Here is a 21724-nt window from a genome sequence, read left to right as displayed (position 1 = left end):
CTTCAGAGGGGGAAGCAGAAAACCCTCCCGTCGTTGGTCGGTGTTTCTCGCATGCGCAGTCCGCACTCTCGACTTATTAAATTTTAATGGAAAATGGCTGCGTTTCGTTTCCAAACCTCTGGAGCTCGGAGATAAAAAAAGAAGGGAAAGAAAGAAAAAGAAAAAGCCTGTCTTGCTCAAGTATTTCACGCCTTGGCAGCGTTCACGCAATAGCAATTCGATGTTGCGCTCGTAAGCTAACTAGCCGGTGTCCTGTGGCGTGAAAACATTTGGGATAATTGATCGACTTACACGTTGAGGGATGAAAGCTTATTTTTCTCCTTAACCCTTTCTGCTTCGACATCTGCGAACAATCGAGGTACAGTACCGTTGGTGCTCATGTTGATTGTTATAATGGCCTAGATGTTGACAATAAAAATCAGTTCAATGCAATTCGCCCTTTAAGATTTGAAAACCTTCCTACAGAACCTTTATTCAGGCCAAATGAGGTTACATCCAACAACCGTCTGTATTGTGCAGGGGGTGGAGGGGGGTCGGCACCGATTAAAAAGGGGGCTTGTCGTCTGGATGCAAAAAAAAAAAAGAAGAATCCATGTGCATATTTTTGTGAATGAATAATACTACTAACTGTAGGTGTAACGAGTCCACACCTCCATGCTTTCTATGTCCACCGCAGAAGACAGTGATCTCATTGGGACTGGCGCTCTGCTTCTTTAAAATATTCATAACATTGTTGAGTTGCATTGTGCTGCAGAATTAAATGGCATATGACTGTTGACAATAGCGAAGGAAGCTGCCCCTTTCACTCGAAACCAGAGTGGTTCGCTGCACAAGTAAATGAGTCACTGTTTAATACATTCTTGTGTTACAAGTAGGTTCGCAAATGGAAATAACCTACTTTAGTAAAATCACTTGAGCATGAGCAGCAAACGATGTTCAGTAACCTCCTGCCAGTTCTAGTATATGTGACCCAGAGCTATGAACACATGATACCAAATCAGCTTGATAAGACAGATAATGGTACCAATGGCAGTTGAAGTGGATGACATGCCACTTTAGCTCCCAAAATCTTTCATTTTTTTCAGTATTAGGTCATTAAACTGTAACTGAAACAAGACCCATTGAAAAATGAGATCATATTTTGTTGAAGCTGTCACTAGCTCACAGACCTTTAATATTTGGCACATACTACACTGTTACAAATCCTAATCAGTGTTGTGTTTTGCAGTTCACTGTGTGAAATCTTCTGCTTACAAGTAAAACAACAGAAGTTCTACTGATTTTTGTGACTAAGAACTTCCAAAAGGACTAAGTCCACTAATCTCTTAAAGGCTGAGCTTGTTTCACCTCGCCACAGTGGAGTAGTCTGCAAGAAACAGTGATATATTGAAATAACCTGGATTTTAGTGAGCTAACAAAATCATTAAAAATAACAATAAAAGATTAGTGTCATCTTTGGCCTGTAATCTAATGCAGCTGTCCTGCATTAGATGTTACGACCTTCACCAGACCAAATAATAGACATCAATTATCTGCAGGATTTTTTTTGTGATTATGATGGGGAAACCTCTAGCACCTCTAGAGTCAGATACACACTCACCTGAAAGGAAATCTATGTACATTTCAAGGACAACACATTAATGTACACAGATATATCAAAATGATGCGATTTCATTCAGATCAGATATTTTTACATTTGAATTTAAAGTTAATCTGGTAGTGTAGTAGACATACAATTATTAAATCGATATTAAATTAGCAGTATTTCCCCAAGAGGGCATATGGGTAGAGTGTTATACCAGAAATTAATCTGGTTAGTAAAGAACAGCAAATTTGCTTTGACTATTAATTCAAATGCTCAAGTCATCCTGTCCAATATCTTTGTAACAACTGGTTTAGTCTCAATCGGTTATAAGGATATCATCACTTTGTTGGAAGAAAAAAAACACTTGATGTTGAATTATGCAAAATTATGTGCATTTCATTGTAAACTTATGCTTTCATTCAGTAGAAGGGGATTTAGTGTCTCCTCTCTGTTGATCAATCACTCTGGGCTGACAGGATTGCATTTATCTGTTCTGTCTCCCCTCTCCTCCCCTTAAATTTGTATTTATTTCCAATACATTGTTCCACCGAGAAGACACCACTTTCTCCAATGTGACCCAATCATTATGTATCTTTGATAGTGAAATGCACAGACACAGAATAATAATACACTTGCAACTCATTTACAGCCCCCAGCAGAAGATGATGCGCCAGGTGACAGGCAGTGACTTTTGCATCAATAGCAGGCCATCGTGCCTAGCAGAAGATGGCCACCATCCTGCCACCCACTTTGACCTTTGCACATCGCAGTCGAGCAAGTTCTACCCCCCTCCTCCATCATCACTTCAGATGACACTGAGTCCTATGGCTTTACCTGCTCAGAGCCACAAGCCCATGGTGTGCCAGAGACAGGAAGTCCTCACGGGTGGCTCTCGTTCACCTGGAAAAATTCCAGGTATCAAAACCACTGACCAGGCAGCAGATGATGGGAAGAAGAAGAATAAGCCCGCCACTAAGACAGGCAGACGTGGTAGGCCTTTGGGAACCACCAAGTTAGCTGGATACAGAACCAGCACTGGCCGACCTCTGGGAACCACCAGAGCTGCTGGATTTAAGACAAGCCCTGGAAGGCCCCTTGGTACCACCAGAGCCGCGGGGTACAAGGTTAGCCCAGGACGACCCCCTGGCAGCATCAAGGGTCTTTCTCGCCTCAATAAACTGTCTTACAATAGCCCGTGCAGTGGAGCTGCTTTTCCTTACCCAGTACCACACAAAGAAATTCTCTGTGAACCCTCCTGCAAAGAGAAGACAGCAAATGAGTAAAGGCTCTGCTCTTTCTACTCCCTGCTGCATTGTGGAAATAAGAGATGCATGTTTAAACATTTCTTGCAGGCTTTTAGGGATAATTGTAATCTTTCTGAATCTTTGTGTAAGAGAATGAGATTTGCTTTCATCTGTGTTGGCTTCATCGGTGTGTCTGCCCCCTCATAGAATATATATGTTATGAAGGTTTTCACTGCGAATTGCTTTTTTTGTTTTCATGCCGAAGAATACCGGAAAAAGGGTCTGGTTAAATAATGTAGGCAGAAACCTATTTATCATCTACATATAGCACATTTAGCGTGCTACGTGTACCATTTAACTACACAGAATTACTGAAACAACACAAGAAAACTGATGGAGTATCAAATTTTTGAATCAAATAACACATTTGGCTTACACCACAGTCCAGAAGATCATTTGTCCCTCATCACTGACAACTATGAGATAGTTTGTTGAGAGCTGGACAAAATGATCTTCCAAACAATACATACAAATGTCAATGAGAATAATGAAGTAAAACAAACTGACCTATGTATCCTATACTTTGTTATTCCAAGTTTATTTTGCCAAAATAAAACACGTATGTTATATGATGAGCACAGAACTGCTAACTTTGGATGATACTGTTTAAAAGTATCGGATGTACTGGAAAGTGTTTACTTTAGAAACATGTTAGTTTAGTCATGTAACATTATGATTGAATATTAAAATCAGGTTAATTATAAAATATAATTTTGGACTTATAAAATCAGTATTTAGATATTTGATAGATCTTCGATTTTGATTATTTAAAATATTTTGAGAATACATTAGCTGTCATGCTAAAAAAATGTTGGCAGCATAAGTCTTGACACTGATATTACATTGTCCAGTTGAGACTGTGCTGGGAATATATAAACAAAGCTATCACATACTGTAAGGAATAATGTTCGCTATTAAAAACTTATTACCTACCAACATAACAAAAGATAACACATAATGATTACATGGATACATCAGACAGGCTCAACTACTTTGTGTCTATTGCCATCAGGTTTGTAATTGAAAAGAAGCAGGTTCATGGCAGATTCTGGCAGTTTTAAATGAAAGAAATGCTATATGCGGCACCATTAAAACACGTTGTAAACATAGACCAATTCACCATGGACTCTTATTTTGACTGACTACTGAATGGGGCTGAACCGGCTTTGAGTACCACTTAAAGGATTGACAACATTAATGATGTAATCATGTTGGTTGCCTTTTGGGGCTTATAGATTATTGGAACTCCAATTAGGACATTTACTGACTCAAGGATAAACACAACAAAACCCAATCCTGTCCTACTAATGTGTTGCTGTTCAGTTGCTCATCTCAAATGTCTTGCTTCATTAGCATATGAACAAACAACTGGGTCAACTTTCCTGTTGAAAGAAAAGACATACATGCATTAAGTTAAAAGTCTTGCTTTTTAAAACGAAATTGAAAAAAAAAAAGAATTATTGTAAATTCAGCATTATTTCTTTTTTCTTGTCAAAGGTTGGGTATTATTTCAAAGCTTTTTTCCAAGTGTATCTCAGAGCAGCCGTGCAAGAAAGTTCCTCAAGTAAAACTTATAGCAAATACATATCTTGATAAATATCTGGTCCGATGACTTAACCGAATTTTCATTGCTGTCGTTAAGCATTCAAGGGCCTACTTACATTTAACATCTCCTTGAATATTCCTTAAATCTTTTCTAAAACTGTTGATGATTACATCAGTGTTGTCTCTTTTTGTCCAAAACATACACCAAACAGGAATAACATTAAGACAACAGTTGGATGAAGTGAATAACTTTGATGTTTTTGTAAGAGGAGCAACATTCTGCAAAGTGTATGTACTGGGAGCAGGAAAAATTCAAGCATAGAGGATGTGAACGACGAGAAGGACAAACAAGGTTTCCCCATGTAGTAGACACCTGTTCATCACTGAGAGCAGCTACAGCCAGCATGCGGGCCATGTAAAATAATAGAAGATGTTCTGATGAATCACATTTTTTCTTTGTGAAAATCATAACGCTCTGATGCTGATGTCACATTGTCCAGCTGAGACTGCTGCTGGGAATTTATAAACAAAGCTATCATCATAATTCTTTGATTCCCTGGGGGTTCTACCTTACAGACAATGACAGAATTACTGCTGACAACTTGTTACTGATACCAAAGCACACTTTCAGAGCTCCAGCGGAGTACAGCCTCGTTGAGTTTGAGTGGCCAAAGTGGTACCACTGCAATTAAATGCAGGGGGCCATAATGTTATGGCTAATTGGTGTATTTATTCGGTTCAGAAATACTTTATTGGTCTCGGAGCAAACTGAATCTGTATGTACATAACACTGTAACATTTCTTACCCACTGACTGGAACCAGTAATTGATTGCCTAATGTTGAAATTACACAGTTGAACTAATATGGTAATGTTTTACAGTACTAAAAGATTCAGTCTCACAGTTTGTAATGGCCATCATTCCTACTTTCTCAGTGAAATTCAAATTAATGTTATCATTTCTTTTAAGTACAATTCTATAGCCTTGTAGTGCAATCTGCCTGTTTGGGAAGCTTGTGCTGGTGTGAAATTCTGATGTTGATTTAATCATTTTTTAAATGCTACGCATTGATGTTTTATTTATGTCATATTTGTTATTAGACGATATGCCCCATAAATCAGTTATAGTTCTGATTTTTTTTCTTTAATAAGCAATTGGCTTTTGATTATTTTCTAATTTTCTTTTCTTATTTCAGGTTTTGATAATTTTATTTTCCAATCAATCTCTTTTGTAATCAACAGGAATTAAATTACTCTAACATTTAATACTTAAATTTGGTGTAATTTTTCATGTCTATAATACTGTTGTAACTTTGATACTAGCGAATTTTTAAATGTGGTATTTTGATACTTCTGTACAAGGCATTCTATCTCTTCTTTTGCCATTATATCAGCTGTCTCTGAATATAAATCCCTAAACCACCTTTACCAAAGAATATTATGTTATGTAATTCTCGACATTTATACCATTTGAGTTTTTTGTTGTTAATGGTGCTCCAATATCCCACAAACTTTCAAAATTCATTTTGTTGGATATGTAAAATATTATGTCAAAATTTTTTTAACCCATCTTTTATTTTATGTGTAAAGTTTGCTATTATATAATGTTCCAATGTAGCCATGACTAATATATAACTAATGTGTTTTTTGTTGCTTTTTTTATGAATGTTATTATTTTTCTTTTTCTTTTTTATCAAGGTCAAGGTTAATTGTATGTCTGGCTTTCATCAGAGGTTTATGTTCTCATGGCTTGCCAACTCATTGTTGTACACAGTGAAGTGTAAAATTAACATAATGCTGGCTGGATATGGTGTTACCTTGAACTCAAACTGACATATTGATGGATTACATCGGGGAATGGTAAGGCATAATTGTTTGGATAAAATGCCTGTTTTTGTTTATTTTTTGTTTTTACTTGGCCCTTCTATTTTCAGGCTCCTGCTTTTGGGGATGCTGACTAGAACAGCAAATAGTGCACTTTATCTGCCAAAAGACATCAAATGTTCTCCTGTGAAAAAAAGCTTTTGTCTTGCCCTATCTGTGTGGGTAATCTTTTTTTTCTTGAAAGAGCTCAGTGTAACATTCCTTTTTTTATATTAAGTTAAGAGTTCAAAATCTGAAAATAGGGAAATAGAGAAATAGTGGCTTTTTGTCATGAATACCAAAGAACAAATTTCATTTCATTTTTATTTCTTAAATCAAAAAAGTAAATAACAAGCCAGCGGGAGTGATTTGATTACATTTTGAATTATGTTGGTTTTCTTTGTTTTCCATTTCTACCTATCTTAACTTTTTTAATAGTCTTGAATATCAGGATTTGATCACATTTTGAATTATGTTGGTTTTCTTTGTTTTCCATTTCTACCTATCTTAACTTTTTTAATAGTCTTGAATATCAGGAAAACAAAGTTTAATGTCGCTCTCAGTGAAAATTACTCAAACTATTTGTCAGAGAGCTCTATGTGTTACGGCTCTACCTAAAATATGTCATATTATACTTAAAAATTTGCCGGTGGAGAGTCTTCCCTGGGACTGAAGGGTATTGAGCTTTGTGAACTTTTAATTACTTTGAAGACACAAAGAATCAGTTACTATTTTCACATATGACAAATTTAACAAAATCAGGTTAGGCTTTTCTCTGTATTTCACACTATCTTTAACAAGAACTTCAAATTGCAATTTGAAAAATGATTATGATTATGAAATTAAACTGTCCATAAAATGACAAGAGTAAATAAGACAAATGTTCAAACAAAGTGATTTTTTTTCAGTGCATTCAATATTCTTGATAAATAGATATATTGGTGATTGTGAATGCCATTTCCTAGATAAGGATGAGAGGGCTTTCTGATGATGATGATGTGTGTGTGTGTGTGTGTGTGTGTGTGTGTGTGTGTGTGTGTGTGTGTGTGTGTGTGTGTGTGTGTGTGTGTGTGTGTGTTTGTGTGTGTGTGGTAAATATGATTTTGATGCAGGGTTTATGACCTGTGATCAAGAACAAATTTCATTTGTCTATGTTTGAATATGACTTGTTATTGTTGAGATACCACAATAACAACAAGAAAAATGCTTCTGCTTGTGCTACACATGATCACTTTAGACAAGTTTGTGGTTAGTGATTGTTCACAAAAAAAAAAAACTGTTGTAGAGATATCCACCCTTGTTTATGACTTAATGGAGTTTCTCCTTTACATAAATTGCAAAACTTAGCAGAAATCTCTCTGAAATTTCAGGATGATAATATTTTTTATGCCATGGCCAATTTCAGAGAGTAGTATCTTTTCAATGAGCTGACGATGCAGTATGTGGCTTATCGTAAGGAACCAGGTCATAACTCAGTGGTCAATATTGTTGAGCTCTCTTAATGTTGTTGTAGGCACTCTTACTGACATGACAAAATGTCATTAAATTTGATGGAACAGATATCTCTGCAGTTTATATCTGCAGAGAAAAACAATAAAATCTAATTGCATAAATAGCATCTAGAGGGGGGTGGGTGGGTGTTAAGAGTAGGGGTAAAAGGTCAAATGGAGCTTTTAGACAAACTTGTAATAAATTAATCAATCCTAGCTACATTTGAGCAACCATTTACTCATTTATTCTGGATGTTAAAACAAATAGGCCTTGTTATGTCATGAATATTGATTTAGCTTTCTCAGTCTAAGAAAAGTTCTAACAATGTGCATAACATGCAAACATTGTCTTTGATTCAACTTATTGTTGATGAAACTTAGATAAATTTGATTTTTTAAAATTGTGTTATTTCAAATTTCAAATGTCACTTTTTGAATCAATATGGAAGGTTCCTTAAAATAAACATAGGACAGATGTCGATTTTATCTATACATTACAATTCATTATTAGCTTGAAGCTCAAAATGACTAGATTGTTACATATTTGATTTTATATTTTCTCACTTTCACATATGGTCTGTTCTATGTAAATTATAATTTGAAGAAAATATTACCTCACAGTTTGAGTGTTTTTGATGTGATGACCAGTTATTGCTTAAGTGTGACTGCTGAAGCCTGCAAAGGATTGTATAATTTCCATTTTATCCCTGCATGATTGTTGTGGAATGTTAAAATGTTGTGTAATAAATCTGAAAATTAAGTAATCTACTGATAACTCATCTTTACAATTATTCACTCACAAAATAGTCAAACTGTTACACTTGGAATACATAGTAAATACTGTTTCTGGAGTATTTTCCTGTTCCCATCATCACATACATATCTTGCTAAAAGAGGTTTGAACTTTATTGTTAAAGATTACTTAGTACATTGGCCCAGGTGAATCTTTCCTCAATGTGTTCTTTAGCTCTCTAAGGCCTTCTCAGACCAAACTAGATATACAATTCCTCTGGGGATTATGGGTCAACCTTCAGGCATTACATCAGATTGCTATGCCAGAATCCCCCTGAGCACGAGGCATGTAATGGGCATTGTTACCTCCAGCACTACCTAAAAATCCTGTGTATAAAGACAAAACACAGAATGTGGCACAGCTTAATACCCACTCAAACATGATTGCCACGTGCCAAGAGTGCAGACAGACTTCTTTCAACCCCAGACTTGAAGCTTCCACTTCAAAATACCCAAGGGAGGCCTTTTCCAAGGCCACAAAGCGCATATAAACCGGTTGAGTCTCTTCCATTGACAATCCTAGGCCAACATGAAAATTAAGACAGTTAACAGTTCCACAACCTGAGATACTCGGTATTCCTCCTGCTGAATTACAGCCCCTGTGGAGGTGTGGAAGTGGCAGTGTCTAGAAGAGGCAGCGGTAGAGTTTCTGACTAGATTATTCAACAGTATCTTAGATAGTGAGAAGATGCCTGAAGAATGGAAACAAAGTATGGGGGTGCCCATTTTTTAAGAAAAACGGGGATGTGCAGAATTGCAGCAACTATAGAGGGATCAAGTTGATTAGTCATATAATGAAGTTATGGGAGAGTATAGTGGAAACTAGACTGAGAGCAGAAGTCAGCATTTGTGAAAAGCAGTATGACTTCATACCTAGAAAGATTACAACAGATGCAGTATTCGCTTTGAGAATGCTAACAGAGAAGGCCAGAGGGAGCTGCACTGTGTTTTTGTAGAACTAGAAAAAGCATATGACAGGGCGCCAAGAGAGGACCTTTGATATTGTATGAGGAATCTGGAATGGTAGAGAAGTATGTTAGACTGGTGCAGGACATGTATGCTAGCTGTGAGACGGTGGGGCAGTGTGCTATAGGGGTAACCGAGAAGTTCAAGGTGGAGGTGGGACTCCATCAGGGATCAGCTCTGAGACCTTTCTTGTTTGCAGTGGTGATGGACAGGCTGACAGATGAGGTTAGACAGGAATCTAAGTGGACCATGATGTTTGCAGATCACATTGTGATCTGCAGTGAGAGCAGAGAACAGGTGGAGTAACATCTAGAGAGGTGGAGGTATGCTCTGGAAAGTGAGGCACCAGGGAGTGGAGATGAGGAACTTGGAGGATTTCAGGTACTTGGGGTCAACAGTCCAGAGCAACAAAGAGTGTGGAAAAGAGGTGAAGAGACGAGTTCAAGCAGGTTGGAATTGGAAGAGACAAGTGTCAGAGGTATTATGTGATAAAGGACTATCAGCAAGAATGAAAGGAAATGTGTAAAAGACAGTGGTGAGACCAGCGATGCCGTATGGCCTAGAAATAGTTACAATGACGAAAAGACAGGAGGCAGAACTAGAGGTTGCAGCGATGAAGATGTGGTTCTCTTTGGGAGTGACCAGGATGGATAGGATCAGGAATGAGTTTATCAGAGGGGCGGCTCATGCTAGATGTTTTGGAGAGAAGGTCAGAGAAGCCAGACTGAGATGGTTGGGTCATGTACAGAAGAGGGAGAGTGAATATATTGGTAGACGGATGCTGGAATTGGAGCTGCCAGGCAAGAGGTCTCGAGGAAGACCAAAGAGAATATTTATGGACGTAGTGAGAGAGGATAAGAAGATCGTTGTTGTGAGAGAGGAGGATACAGAGAATAGGGCTGGATGGAGAAGGTTGATTCGCTGTGGCGACCCCTGCAGGGAAAAGTTGAAAAGAGAAGAACAAGCGTGCTATATAATGACTAACATGGATATACTTGTTTTGTGTCTTAGAAAATTGTTTTCAACCATACCTCTGGATTTTGAAATAGTACGTATTTTTCAATCTGATTCTTCACGCTGGTGTCCTGCTTCTAAAGCGGATTGACGAAATACAACGTTCACATGTTTTTTAAAAAAAGAAGACAACCGGAAGTTGGATTCTCCAATGTTACTGTTTAGTTCCTCCGATCACAACCCTGAGAGTTCCCTTCTCATTCATGTCCCATTTTAATCTTTTTTTTATAGCTTGAAGATAACTGAAGTAATTTTTTTAAATTCATTTAGCCCTTTTGCTGCTTTTGTAGCGTCTTGGCTACAATCTGGTATTGACTAAAACTAAAGCGGAAGTTGAGAACGGCGATGTAACAGTCTAATTCCTCCGATCACGGTCATTCAGCTGTTTTTGTTTTTACCTCTAAGCTAACTAATGACATTTGCTCATTATGCCGTGATAACTGTCTTTATTACTCTTTAGAAACAATCTAGACATATGATGGAAATTCTGAAGAAAATTATGTCCTCAAATGTTTTTTTATTCTTACTGTGGTTCTCGACTGTAACGTCTCAAGGTAGGGAAGGGAGAGCCCCCTGCTAACTATATAGTGCTAGCAAAACATTGAGCTGTGATATCGTACCGTAACTTTCAAATCCTTGCTAGTAATGGTTATTATATGAGTTTGACTTTAAGAAGCTATGTGTTTCATTTGACTTTGATGCGGAATGAAACATTAATCTCTTAACACTTTACCGGATATAGAGCTATTCTTTCGTTGAGCTAGTCTTACAGTAATTCAAACTTCAAATCCAACCACTAAATAGTGCATGCCAATCAGCTATCTCTTTCAGTTGTGGATGCGAAATAAAGCGCCAATCTCTTAACACACTGACTAAAACTATTAATTCTTACTATATATCTAATGTCCAATCAAACCACCAAATAATCCATGTCAATCCGTCATTTTTGAGAAGTGGGATTCGCTGGCAGGTGGTGGATTCAGACAGATCTTAGTATCAACTTCACTCAGCTATATCCTAGCTCAAACAAATGTTTAACATTCGAATTTACCATAGTTTCATTTACATGCTGATATAAATGCTGTCAAAAATATGTAACATAACAGTAAAAATGCATGTACCTGGCCTCGCTCCTGTAATTTGTCTTTGTCTGCACACTATTGAATATTTAATATCAGACTTATGCAATCTTAAAGCACATGCAGCAGCAAGTACAATTGATAAGAAATGAAGTACAGTAACAAAGAATATGTTGTTCAGATATACATCTGTTTTCAAAGTGGTTGTCAAAAATCTTCTCATGTTCATCCACCACAAAATCGTTTTTCATAATGTATTTTTCAGACAGTGACGAATCTCCGGAACTCTCACTATTGGATAATGACGTGTCTGACCTGGAGAACAGTCCCAAATTTATTGAGTCAGAGGATTTTGACCCTCAGCTGAAGAAGCAGTTCAAGACAGCAGAAATTGCAGATGCTGTGATGGTGACTGAAGCCCCCATTGATCCATCAGACATAAAGTCCCTTCTCCCTAAAAATGCAAAAGACTTCCAGTCTGGCTTCTCCCCTCCTTGTGATGAGAACTGGTCCCATTCTGGTTCACCAGGTTCAGCTAAAGAAGAATCACTTCAGGAGAATAACATTGAAACGTCACATCAGGTTGTGAATCATAATACATTTCATACTTGAGAACTGTAAGGTGTGAATTAACTGCCTACCACTACAAAGGTCTCAGATTCCAATTACAAAATGTTAGAACTTTATTCACTTTATCTGAGTTACTTAAAAATCTAAATTATGAATTATGGTAAACGTTTATCTACCAAGATTGTTTTTTCTAGTCAACTAATGCAGTTTTAATTATTTTCTCTCTGGGATTAATAAAGTCTGGCAACATATAGCAAATAAAAGGGAGTTGTCACTGGAAATAGAGGTACAGATTTTTTTGAGAGAAACTGCTTAAAGGTGCATTGAAAATTATGGAATTTGGCCAAGTCTAAGATTTGCGGGTTCTTTTGAAACACGACAATTTGAACGCAAAGTAATTTAATAGATTATTTTTAGAATCCATGACATGTTTAATTTTCAGTTTCTAATTTTCTTTCACAATTCTACAGAGCAAACCTTATATGTGATGAAAAAAAACTCTGGGATAATTGCAGCTGTTTTACATCTCCTTTGATGTTTGATTACAGGTGACTCTGGACATGGTCAATGTGGCAGGAGACAAAAAGAACACCACAGAAACCTCCAAAACATACAAGGTCAGCTGTGACAAAAGGAACATCACTGGAATGGAGACCTTCACTGTCCAGGTCCTCACTGCGACGCAGGTATTCATGCTACTGTGAGGCTCTATGATAGAGACATCTTCACTTGTTCATATATACTATGTTACAGAAATTAAATTTGGATCGTTTTGAATCTTAAAGACCTATCATTTAAGAGGGGTATCCTCAACTGCTGCCAATTTTCAGCGAATATAACATTTGCAAATTATCACTCAGCAATGCTTCCTCTGTTCAACTGAAGATGACTTACTGTCTTCACATAACTGTATGAATGAAGCCCATCTGCATCTTAAATATGATGGAATCCTTTTATTAAAAATTGGATCATTGTATTGTTATGAAAAAAGAAATTAATCTTCATTGTCATACACTTGAACAATTCTGTTCAAGTGTATGTGTTCAAGTGTTTCAATTCTTGAAAAATTCTGTTTAGGCTCTCTGAAAAATGTGGCAGAAAAAATGCTAATCAAAAAATAGACAAGTAAATGAGTGAAAGCTGTTTTTCCAAGAAAAATAAACAATAGCCATAAAAAGAAACACTAGTGCCCAAAAAATGTCAGTGCCGCCAGTGTGATGTAGTAGGGTAGTAGGGCATAAAATAGCGACTGGAAAAACATATACCCACTGTGGCATGATCAAAGGTCTGTTCTCTTCTATTCTAGTCTTCTAAACAAATACAAACAGCACGAGCCATACATGCAACGAAACTGCTTTCATGTCCTCAGTGCTATATTGTAGCATTGGTTGAAAGTGTTTCCAAGCCATATTCATAGACAACTTTGTTGTGTGATGGAAGCTTCTGCTCTTCTGTTCTAGGGTAAAAGTTGCTCCTGAGTCTATTAGTTTTTGCATTTATTGTTTGGAACCACTGTCCTAATGACAGTGGTTTCAACAGAGTGATGGGGGGTAGCATTCTCCTTGAAGATACTGTCTGCCAACTTCTTCATCTTGTTGACATAGATGGAGTCCAGATGTGGGAAATTGATCCAAGCAATATGCTGTGCTGCTTTCACCAATTGGTACAGATCTTTCATCTCTTTAGCAGTGCAGCTTATATGCCACACTGCTGAACCATGCGTCAGGATGACTTTTACTGTACTCCTGTAGAAGCTAACAGCAGCTTCTGTGGAAGTTTCAACCAATTTGTACCAAAAGTCACTTCATGACTATTTTGTATTACTGCAACAGATCATTCAGACATTTGGCAGTAGATTTTTTTCGGAAGAAGAATGATGGTACATGTTTTAAGGCATGTGGAGACAACTGCAAGTTACAAAGAGAGCCTGAATATATTTATAATGAATATAATGAGCAAGTTTGCTCATGTTTTCAGCACTAGACCAGGCACTCCATCCTGAAGGATGCATCCTGCTCTCTAAGTATGGTCTTAACATTGTTGTTAAAAATTGTTTTCTGAATGGGGAAAAAAGCTTTTGTCCTTTATGTTGTAATATTTTAGGTCAAAAGTGTATGTATCTCTTTTTCAATGTGATAAAATCCATGTGAGTCATAGAAAAAAAAGCAACTGAACTGTTCTGTGAAGTACTATCAAATACAATTCATCTCATTAGCTTTTGGAAGAAGTATGTAGATCAGTTTCTTGTACAACTAAACCGATCATAATCTTTCCGTCATGGCTCAAATCGTGATGGGACATTGACTCTTATTCTCCCTCTCCTTTTTAGCTGTTTCCATTAGGGGTCACCCTCCGCATCCTCTTCTCTCATAGCAACTAACCACAAGTCCTCTTTCACTATATCTAAAATTGTCCTCTTTGGTCTGGCTCTCGGCCTCCAACCTGACAGTTTCTACCTCAGTATCCTCCTACCCATAAATTCACTATCTCTCCTCTGTATATGTCCAAACCATCTCACTCTGGCCTCTTGCTTTATCTCCACAAAAATGACTCTATCATAACATAAGTAGGGCCTTGAGTCTATGTAATGTTATATTGTATCATAAAACAATGTAAGTTGTACTTTCACTGTCTCTTACATCAACATCTGTGGAAATATCGATAGTGCTTCACATGGCAAAATGCTGCTTAATACAAAGCATTGATCTTAGCTTTTTGGGGTATATGAAGTCAAAATGCACATTTTTTTGAGAAGTATTTGCAGGAAGTGCACAAAGATAGGGAAAGACATAGAGAGATGGCAGTCTCTTCTGATATACCACCTACTGGGGAGATAGATAGTCTGTGTGATGATAGCCCACCAAGATGGAAGGATGTTCAGGAAGTAGTGAAGCGAGCGAAGGGCTCTTCAGCCCCGGGACCTAATGGGACCTACCGGCTACACAAGAGTGCACCAGATGTGTTAAGGTTTCTGTGGAAATTGATGAAGATAGTTTGGAAGAAGCAGGTTATTCCCAAGGCTTGGGGAATCTTCATTCCAAAGGAGAGGGATTTGTTAGAGATAAGTCCGTTCAGACCAATCAGCTTGCTTAATGTTGAAGGGAAGATTTTCTTTAGTGTGGTGGCACAGAGGCTGTCCAGTTACCTCAGAAAGATGGGCTAATTTACACTTCAGTGCAAAAGGCTGGAATTCCCAGCTTTTCTGGGTTCTTAGAGCACACCAGCATGATTTGGCACCAAATCCAGTCAGCTAGGTGTGACAAGAGGGATTTTCATGTAGTGTTTTTAGAACTGGCTAATGCTTTTGGGTCAGTGCCACATCGGCTGTTATGGGAGGCTTTCAATTTTTTTTTGAGTGCCTTGCAGTGTAAAGAGTTTAGTGAAAGCATATTTTGCTGACATTCAGCTCTGCTTTATCACAGTAGAGTATTACTACATCATGGCAGCAGCTGGACATAGGTATTATGGTGGGGTGCACAATTTATCCATTAGCTTTTATTATGGCAATGGAGGTAATTATTAGGACTTCAAAATGAGTGATAGGTGGAGAAAGGCATCAGGGAGGGTTGCATCTCCCTCCAGTTAGGGCCTACATGGATGACATAATGATGTTGATGTGAACTATACCTATAAGTACTAGTATGTTGTTGAAGAAGTAAGGTAGTAATCTGCAGTGGGCTAGCCTGAAAGTTATGTCAATTAAGTCTGAGAGTATTTCAGTTATTAAAGGGAATAAAGGGAAGTTAGTAGACAAGAGGTTCGTGATAAATGGTGAGGTGATGTCTGGATAGATGGTTTGATGCAATACTTAGTGATAAGGGACAATTTGAGAAATCGATGCAGGAAATTATTCAAGGCATTTTAAGTATATATATAGATCAGGGCTCCAAGGGAAGCGGAAGTTGTGGTGCTTGTACTTTGGGCTGCTGCCTCAGTTGATGTGGCCTTTAAAAGTATTTGAGGTTCCCCTGTCAAAGGTAGAGAAGCTAGAAAGGATGTTGAACTCAATTATTAGGAAATGGCTTGGAGTCCCATGGTGCCTAAGCAGCGTAGCCTTGTATGGGAAAGGCATATTGGAGTTGCCAGTTTCTAGTCTGTCAGAAGAGTACAAGTGTGCTATGGTTAGATTGGAAGTGACTCTCACCCAGTCAAAGGACTTGGTGGTCAGGAGTGTTGCACCCATAGTTGGAACAGGGAGAAAGTGGAACCCAAAGGAGGCAGTGCAGCAAGCACAGGCATCCCCTTAGTCATAGGGATATTATAGGCAGGGTGCAGCATGGCCGTGGAGGCTTAGGGCTGGGTGTAAGAAAACTGGTGCGGAGCAAGGAACCAGTTATATAAAAAAGGAAGTTGATAGTTGATGAAATACATAGACAAGAGGAGGTAGTAAAGCACACCAGAGCAGTGTCACAGGCAAAGCAAGGACAGTGGGTGAATTGGAAGAATGTATAGAAAACACTGAAGTGGAGAGAGTTGTGGAGCATGGAGGCCAATAGAATTAGGTTTATCAAAGGGGCTACGTATGACGTGCTACCATTTCCCCTGACCAAACTGTCGATTTGGCCACTCCCAACATTTCTGCTATCTCTGATAGATTTCTTCTTTTTTTCAGCCTCAGGATGGTCTGTTTCACCTCCATTTAGAGCTCCTTTGAATGTGTGTTGTGTTTTCACAGCAACAGCTTCCAAATGCAAACTCCATATATTTGAATTGCTAAATTGATTACAGGTTACTGAGGGAAGAGCCCGGGCAGCCTTGTTATTTTTTTCGCAGCCTTCTGAGTTAATTGTCCAATTACTTTTGGTCACTTGAAAAAGAGGCAGGTGCGTATTAAAGAGCTGTAATTCCCAAACCCTTGCTCCAATTTGGATGTGAATACTCTCAAATTACAGCTGAGAGTTTGCACTTTAAGCCCATGTAGACTATATAATCGCATCCTGAATATGTTTCGTAAAGAGCTAAAATAACAAAACTTGTGTCACTGTCCAAATAATTCTGGGCCTAACTGTATTTAGTTAGTACCTGGCTACGGCCCGGATATGTTGCTGTGGTCTGGGGCGGAGAGAATACCGTACTTTATCAAACTTACTGGGAGGATTGAGTTGAAGAGGCTCGTGAGCACCAAAAAGAGGCATGCTGAGATGGCAGCAGAGGCAGTGCTGTGAGGTTTGAGGGCTCGAGTGCGGCTTGCAGAGGTGGGCTGTCGTGGGTTTGTCGCAGAGTCTGTCGTTGCTCTACTGACTGAGTTGGTCATTTGCGTCCGGAGTCAGTAACAGTAACATGCAGTCAGTAATATGTGTCAGGCAGCATAACGAGCAAGTGAATGGCTGTGGCTAAGGAGGAAGCATGGTAGCTGGGGAGGTCGCTAAGGAAAGGTAGTTTGCTTGGGGATCAGTTATATAGCATGGAGGAGGGTGTTTCCAGGACGCTGGATTTCACTGGCAAGCCCTCTTGAGGTGTTGTGGGCCTAACTCAATGAAACACAGATGAAAGAAGTTGCCCACTTAAAAACCCCAATGACATGCCTCGGGCTGCTGTTGGTTAATGGAGGTGAGTGGTATCTGTTAGGTAGGGTGTTCGCCTGCTGGTAGCTTGCTTGTTGTTTGTTATAGATAGCTGCTCTACTGCCTGAATTGGGCTTCCAGATGTGTTTCACCTGGGATCTTGCCACAAGGGACAGTAACACTTTGTCCTGTGTATTAATGAATACCACATATTATTTGCTTATTACATTTCACTACCATGGAAAAAGTGTGTTATCAGTTTGAAGCATTTCACAACTTTTTTTTGTATGAGTTGTCCTATCCCAAATACATATATTTTGTTCATACACCATGATGTATATATAATTCTGAGCTTGATTGTATATGATATTTAAATGCCTATATTTTTAGAAAAACTTGGAAGAACTACCAGTCCAATTGCTGTCTTTTCCTCATATTTCAGTTCACTCGAAATAATAATGAGAATGGTATGGATTGCCACGTCTTTAATCAGAGGAAAAACTAAATTGTCCCCCTAACTGTGTTCTGATGCTCATTTCTCACAGGACCTGATGGATTTCCTAAATGCCAACAGCACAGAGTGTTCTGTGGTGCTGTTCTACACCACTTGGTGCCAGTTCTCAGCAAACCTTGCACCTCATTACAATGCCCTCCCCCGTGTTTTTCCCAGCATTCATTTCCTGGCACTGGATGCCTCACAGCACAGCAGGTGAATAAGTATGACACCACATGACACCATCACTACCCAAAGTCTCGCATGCTGTAGAATATAATAATAATTTGGAGTTATTGTTGAAGAAAATTGTAGTTTAGGTTTCTTGATCTAACCTCTGCATTTTCATTCTTTATACATGACACAATATTGCCAGCTAAAATTATTATATTATTCTTGTGGTGTGTTTTTTTTCTTTTTCTTTACCAGCCTCTCTACCCGCTTTGGGACAGTGGCAGTACCCAATGTCCTTCTCTTCCAAGGTGCCAAACCAATGGCCCGATTTAATCACACAGACAGAACCCTGGAGACACTCACCTACTTTATTGCCAACCAGACAGGTATGACATATACAGTAGATACATGACAAAACACTGTTTTCAGGTATGTAAATTATTCTACGGGCAGTCTTGACTTTGTTTTGCACAAAAGTGGTAAGTTCAGGATTCACCAAGGGCAATGTGCTCAAGAAACAAAAGGGATTTTCTTTCTTTAGATTGAGGCAGGTAAACCTGGTGAAGATGACCTTATAAAGTTCATACAAATCATCAGACATTCTTTGGTGATTTGAAATACTTTATTTGTGGACTGGATGAAGGGTGGAGTAGTTCATAAACTGCTCATCCACTGGTAATTTTATGCCGTATTTCGAGTCTACAGTGAATGATCTGAAGAGTACCTTGCGAATGGAAGTTCTTTGGGTTCAAATGCCAAAATCTCAGACTGGTTTAAGATGATAGAATGGCAACAGTTATCAAAAGGATTAGTGGGGCAGGATTACCATCAATAAATACCAGGGAAGAAGACAACAAAAACGAGAACCGCTCTTCTATTGGACAGAACAAGCAACGGAAATCTCTCCGCCGGCTTATTCGATGAGTGGGATGGTCTTTTTTTTTTTAATCTTAAGGTAACACTGTTCAACTATGAGATTGAACATGAGATTCAACACAGCTTATTTCCCCTGTGTGGGGACAATGAGTCAATATCCTTTGTTTCTCTTTCTGATGCCCATGATGCACTGCGTTTTGTTCTGCCACCACTCTGTCATCCAGAACAGGCCCATTTCTCCCTAGGATGAAAAGTCTGGCTCTTTTCAAAGAAAGAGTGCCAGTTGATGATTCGCCTCTCCGAGAACGACACATCGCTAGTTTCCCCTCTTATTTCAAACTAAGTGAACCACACCAGATTTCAATTGGAAGTGATCCGACATGTCTCTTCAAGCGGGTCCGGTTCTTTATTCCTCACCAGAGTCCGTTTTAGCATTCACACCAGCTTAACCATGGTTCAGTGTCTGAGAAATAGTGCTAGTTTATGAGTAACACAAAAAGCACTTTTTCAAATGATCATTGTATTTATTAACATAGGTTTAAAGGTCACCCCTGTGGCGGAAAAAACATTTTCAATGGTCACAGGTTTGTTCAGTCGCAGAATTAAATGTTTCATCCCATTGTTCAAACTATCCAAGTTCCGAAGCAGCAAAGCCTCTAGTATAGACCTTCAGACTACCTTTAATGTATAATACCGGTAGTTCCATTGTATTTTGTATCAATATTGTTGAATTCTGTTACCTTTACAACAGAGACTTGCTGCAGGTCCTCTTAAATTGTTCATTTTGACTAATTTATCCACAGACAATGATCCCCAAAGTGTTTCTGGTCCTCAAAATTATGAGATAAGCCTTTGTGTTCTTCTTGAACTCTCCCAGGGGGTTCATTTTTGTCCAGTGTCATCTTTGTTGTGGAATCATGCACTGTATCAATCTCCAACTTGTAGAGAATGGGCCCTTGTGTTGTTTGCGAGAGAACCTAAACCCCAGACCCTGCTTTAAAACCCTTTCCAAACTTGGATACTTAATGATTTTCTTTTGTATCTGTTCCGGTGTTTTATAGCATCATGCACTGCTTTAGAGACATTTCCAAATCCCTAAAAACGTAGTGACCGCAAACTTCAGTGCTATTCTCTTTTCTATTCCCTCTTTTCACATCAGATTTAGTCAGCAGTTTGTTAATGGGTTTTCTTTGAAAACTATGGGCTTGTTAAAAAAGTCCTAAAGATTTAAATTGCTGTTCATGGAGAAATCCATATCATCTATGTACTGTAGGGCTTGAAGCTGGACCTGAACGAAATGTGACGGAAGCAGATTCGCTGGGCCCCCTCTCCAGCATCCCAGTAAATGGCAACGACTGGTTGTTCATCTTCTCTGTGCTCTTCATCACAAGCTTCACTATATATGCCATTCTGCGGACTGACAGCATCCGTTGGCTAATACCAGGGCAGGAGCATGAGCATCAAGACTGAAACCAAGGTCATGTCTCTGGACTGGGCCAATTATCTGACAGCTGATTTAGTTGATTTAGTGAAACAATAAGCAAAGGGTTATAATACAGTTTAAGTGTTTCATTAACCACATTTGAGCCATTTTGATTAAATATTATAATGCGTGTTACTAATTAAAGGTTGTTCTGTTTTTTGTGCACTTCTTTCTCTGTGACACTTTAATGCAAAATTCCCAATGCAGACAATTTCTTGATGTACCCTGTAGCAAGGAACTGAGGAAACAAAGGTGAGTTAGGAAAGAAATTAAAATCAAAGGCTGTAGCAATTAGTAAAGCTTAATTCACTATTAACTTTAACACAGTTATCAGACCACCTTCATTTTCTGCTCCTATAATTTACTTAACCCCTCTGGCTTTTCAAGCTTTCACACATGCAAGCTCACACTGGGTCGATTGGGGTTAATTAGTTTCTCAGAAGTGGTTAGTTTATTGCTGGTCAGTGGTAGGACACAAGTTCTCAACCCAACCTTTCTAGTCCTTGAGTTAGGTCTGAAGTAATGCATTTTAATTAACAAATCAAATACTAAATGGCATCAGTAAATCCTAATTTAGTTTGTATTGAAAATTCTTGGACAACTACAGACTATAATATTGTGGCGTTTTAGTCAGGGAAACGCCGGGTGATGGCAAAACATCTGTTTAATGAGCAATAGCTGTTGTTGGCCACAGCCATGCCACACAAACCTGCAATACAACTAACTGCTCAATTCCAGGTAAAAAAAAAAATAGAATTCATTGCACCCCAAACCACGCACAAGAAATTCCCAGCAACCCCAAAATCACACAGAAAACAAACATCAACATAAACCCCAACATTCGTGACTTGCTATTATATGAATGACTGGGTTACAGTTGGAAGGAGTTGAAAGACTCCTTCACTCCAGTAGGGTGCTGCTGGTTTTACAATGGTACCTGGAAATAGTCTCCCTTGTGTTTTTTCTTGCAAGAGTGTGTTACACCCA

At 38.5% G+C, this 21724-nt stretch overlaps 2 protein-coding genes across 2 annotated transcripts; both read left to right on the top strand.

Moving 5' to 3' along the window:
* The first annotated feature begins 91 nt into the window (after positions 1-91).
* Positions 92-8554, top strand: c29h5orf24 (chromosome 29 C5orf24 homolog). The gene is made up of 2 exons (XM_086176886.1): positions 92-358; positions 2235-8554. Exon 2 carries the CDS (start codon positions 2248-2250, stop codon positions 2866-2868), a length of 621 nt encoding a protein of 206 aa, XP_086033012.1. The 5' UTR covers positions 92-358; positions 2235-2247; the 3' UTR covers positions 2869-8554.
* A 2341-nt stretch (positions 8555-10895) lies between these two features.
* txndc15 (thioredoxin domain containing 15) lies at positions 10896-20901 on the top strand. The gene is made up of 6 exons (XM_086176884.1): positions 10896-11112; positions 11903-12219; positions 12756-12893; positions 18257-18420; positions 18634-18764; positions 20528-20901. Exons 1-6 carry the CDS (start codon positions 11034-11036, stop codon positions 20722-20724), a joined length of 1026 nt encoding a protein of 341 aa, XP_086033010.1. The 5' UTR covers positions 10896-11033; the 3' UTR covers positions 20725-20901.
* Positions 20902-21724: the final 823 nt, after the last annotated feature.

The sequence above is a fragment of the Fistularia commersonii genome, chromosome 29 (assembly GCF_037954325.1).
Source record: "Fistularia commersonii isolate RoL2024-O1a breed Wild chromosome 29, RoL_Fcom_v1.0, whole genome shotgun sequence".
NCBI lineage: Eukaryota > Metazoa > Chordata > Actinopteri > Syngnathiformes > Fistulariidae > Fistularia > Fistularia commersonii.
The sequence above is the reverse complement of the archived record's forward strand: the minus strand, read 5'-3'. Positions and strand labels throughout refer to the sequence as shown.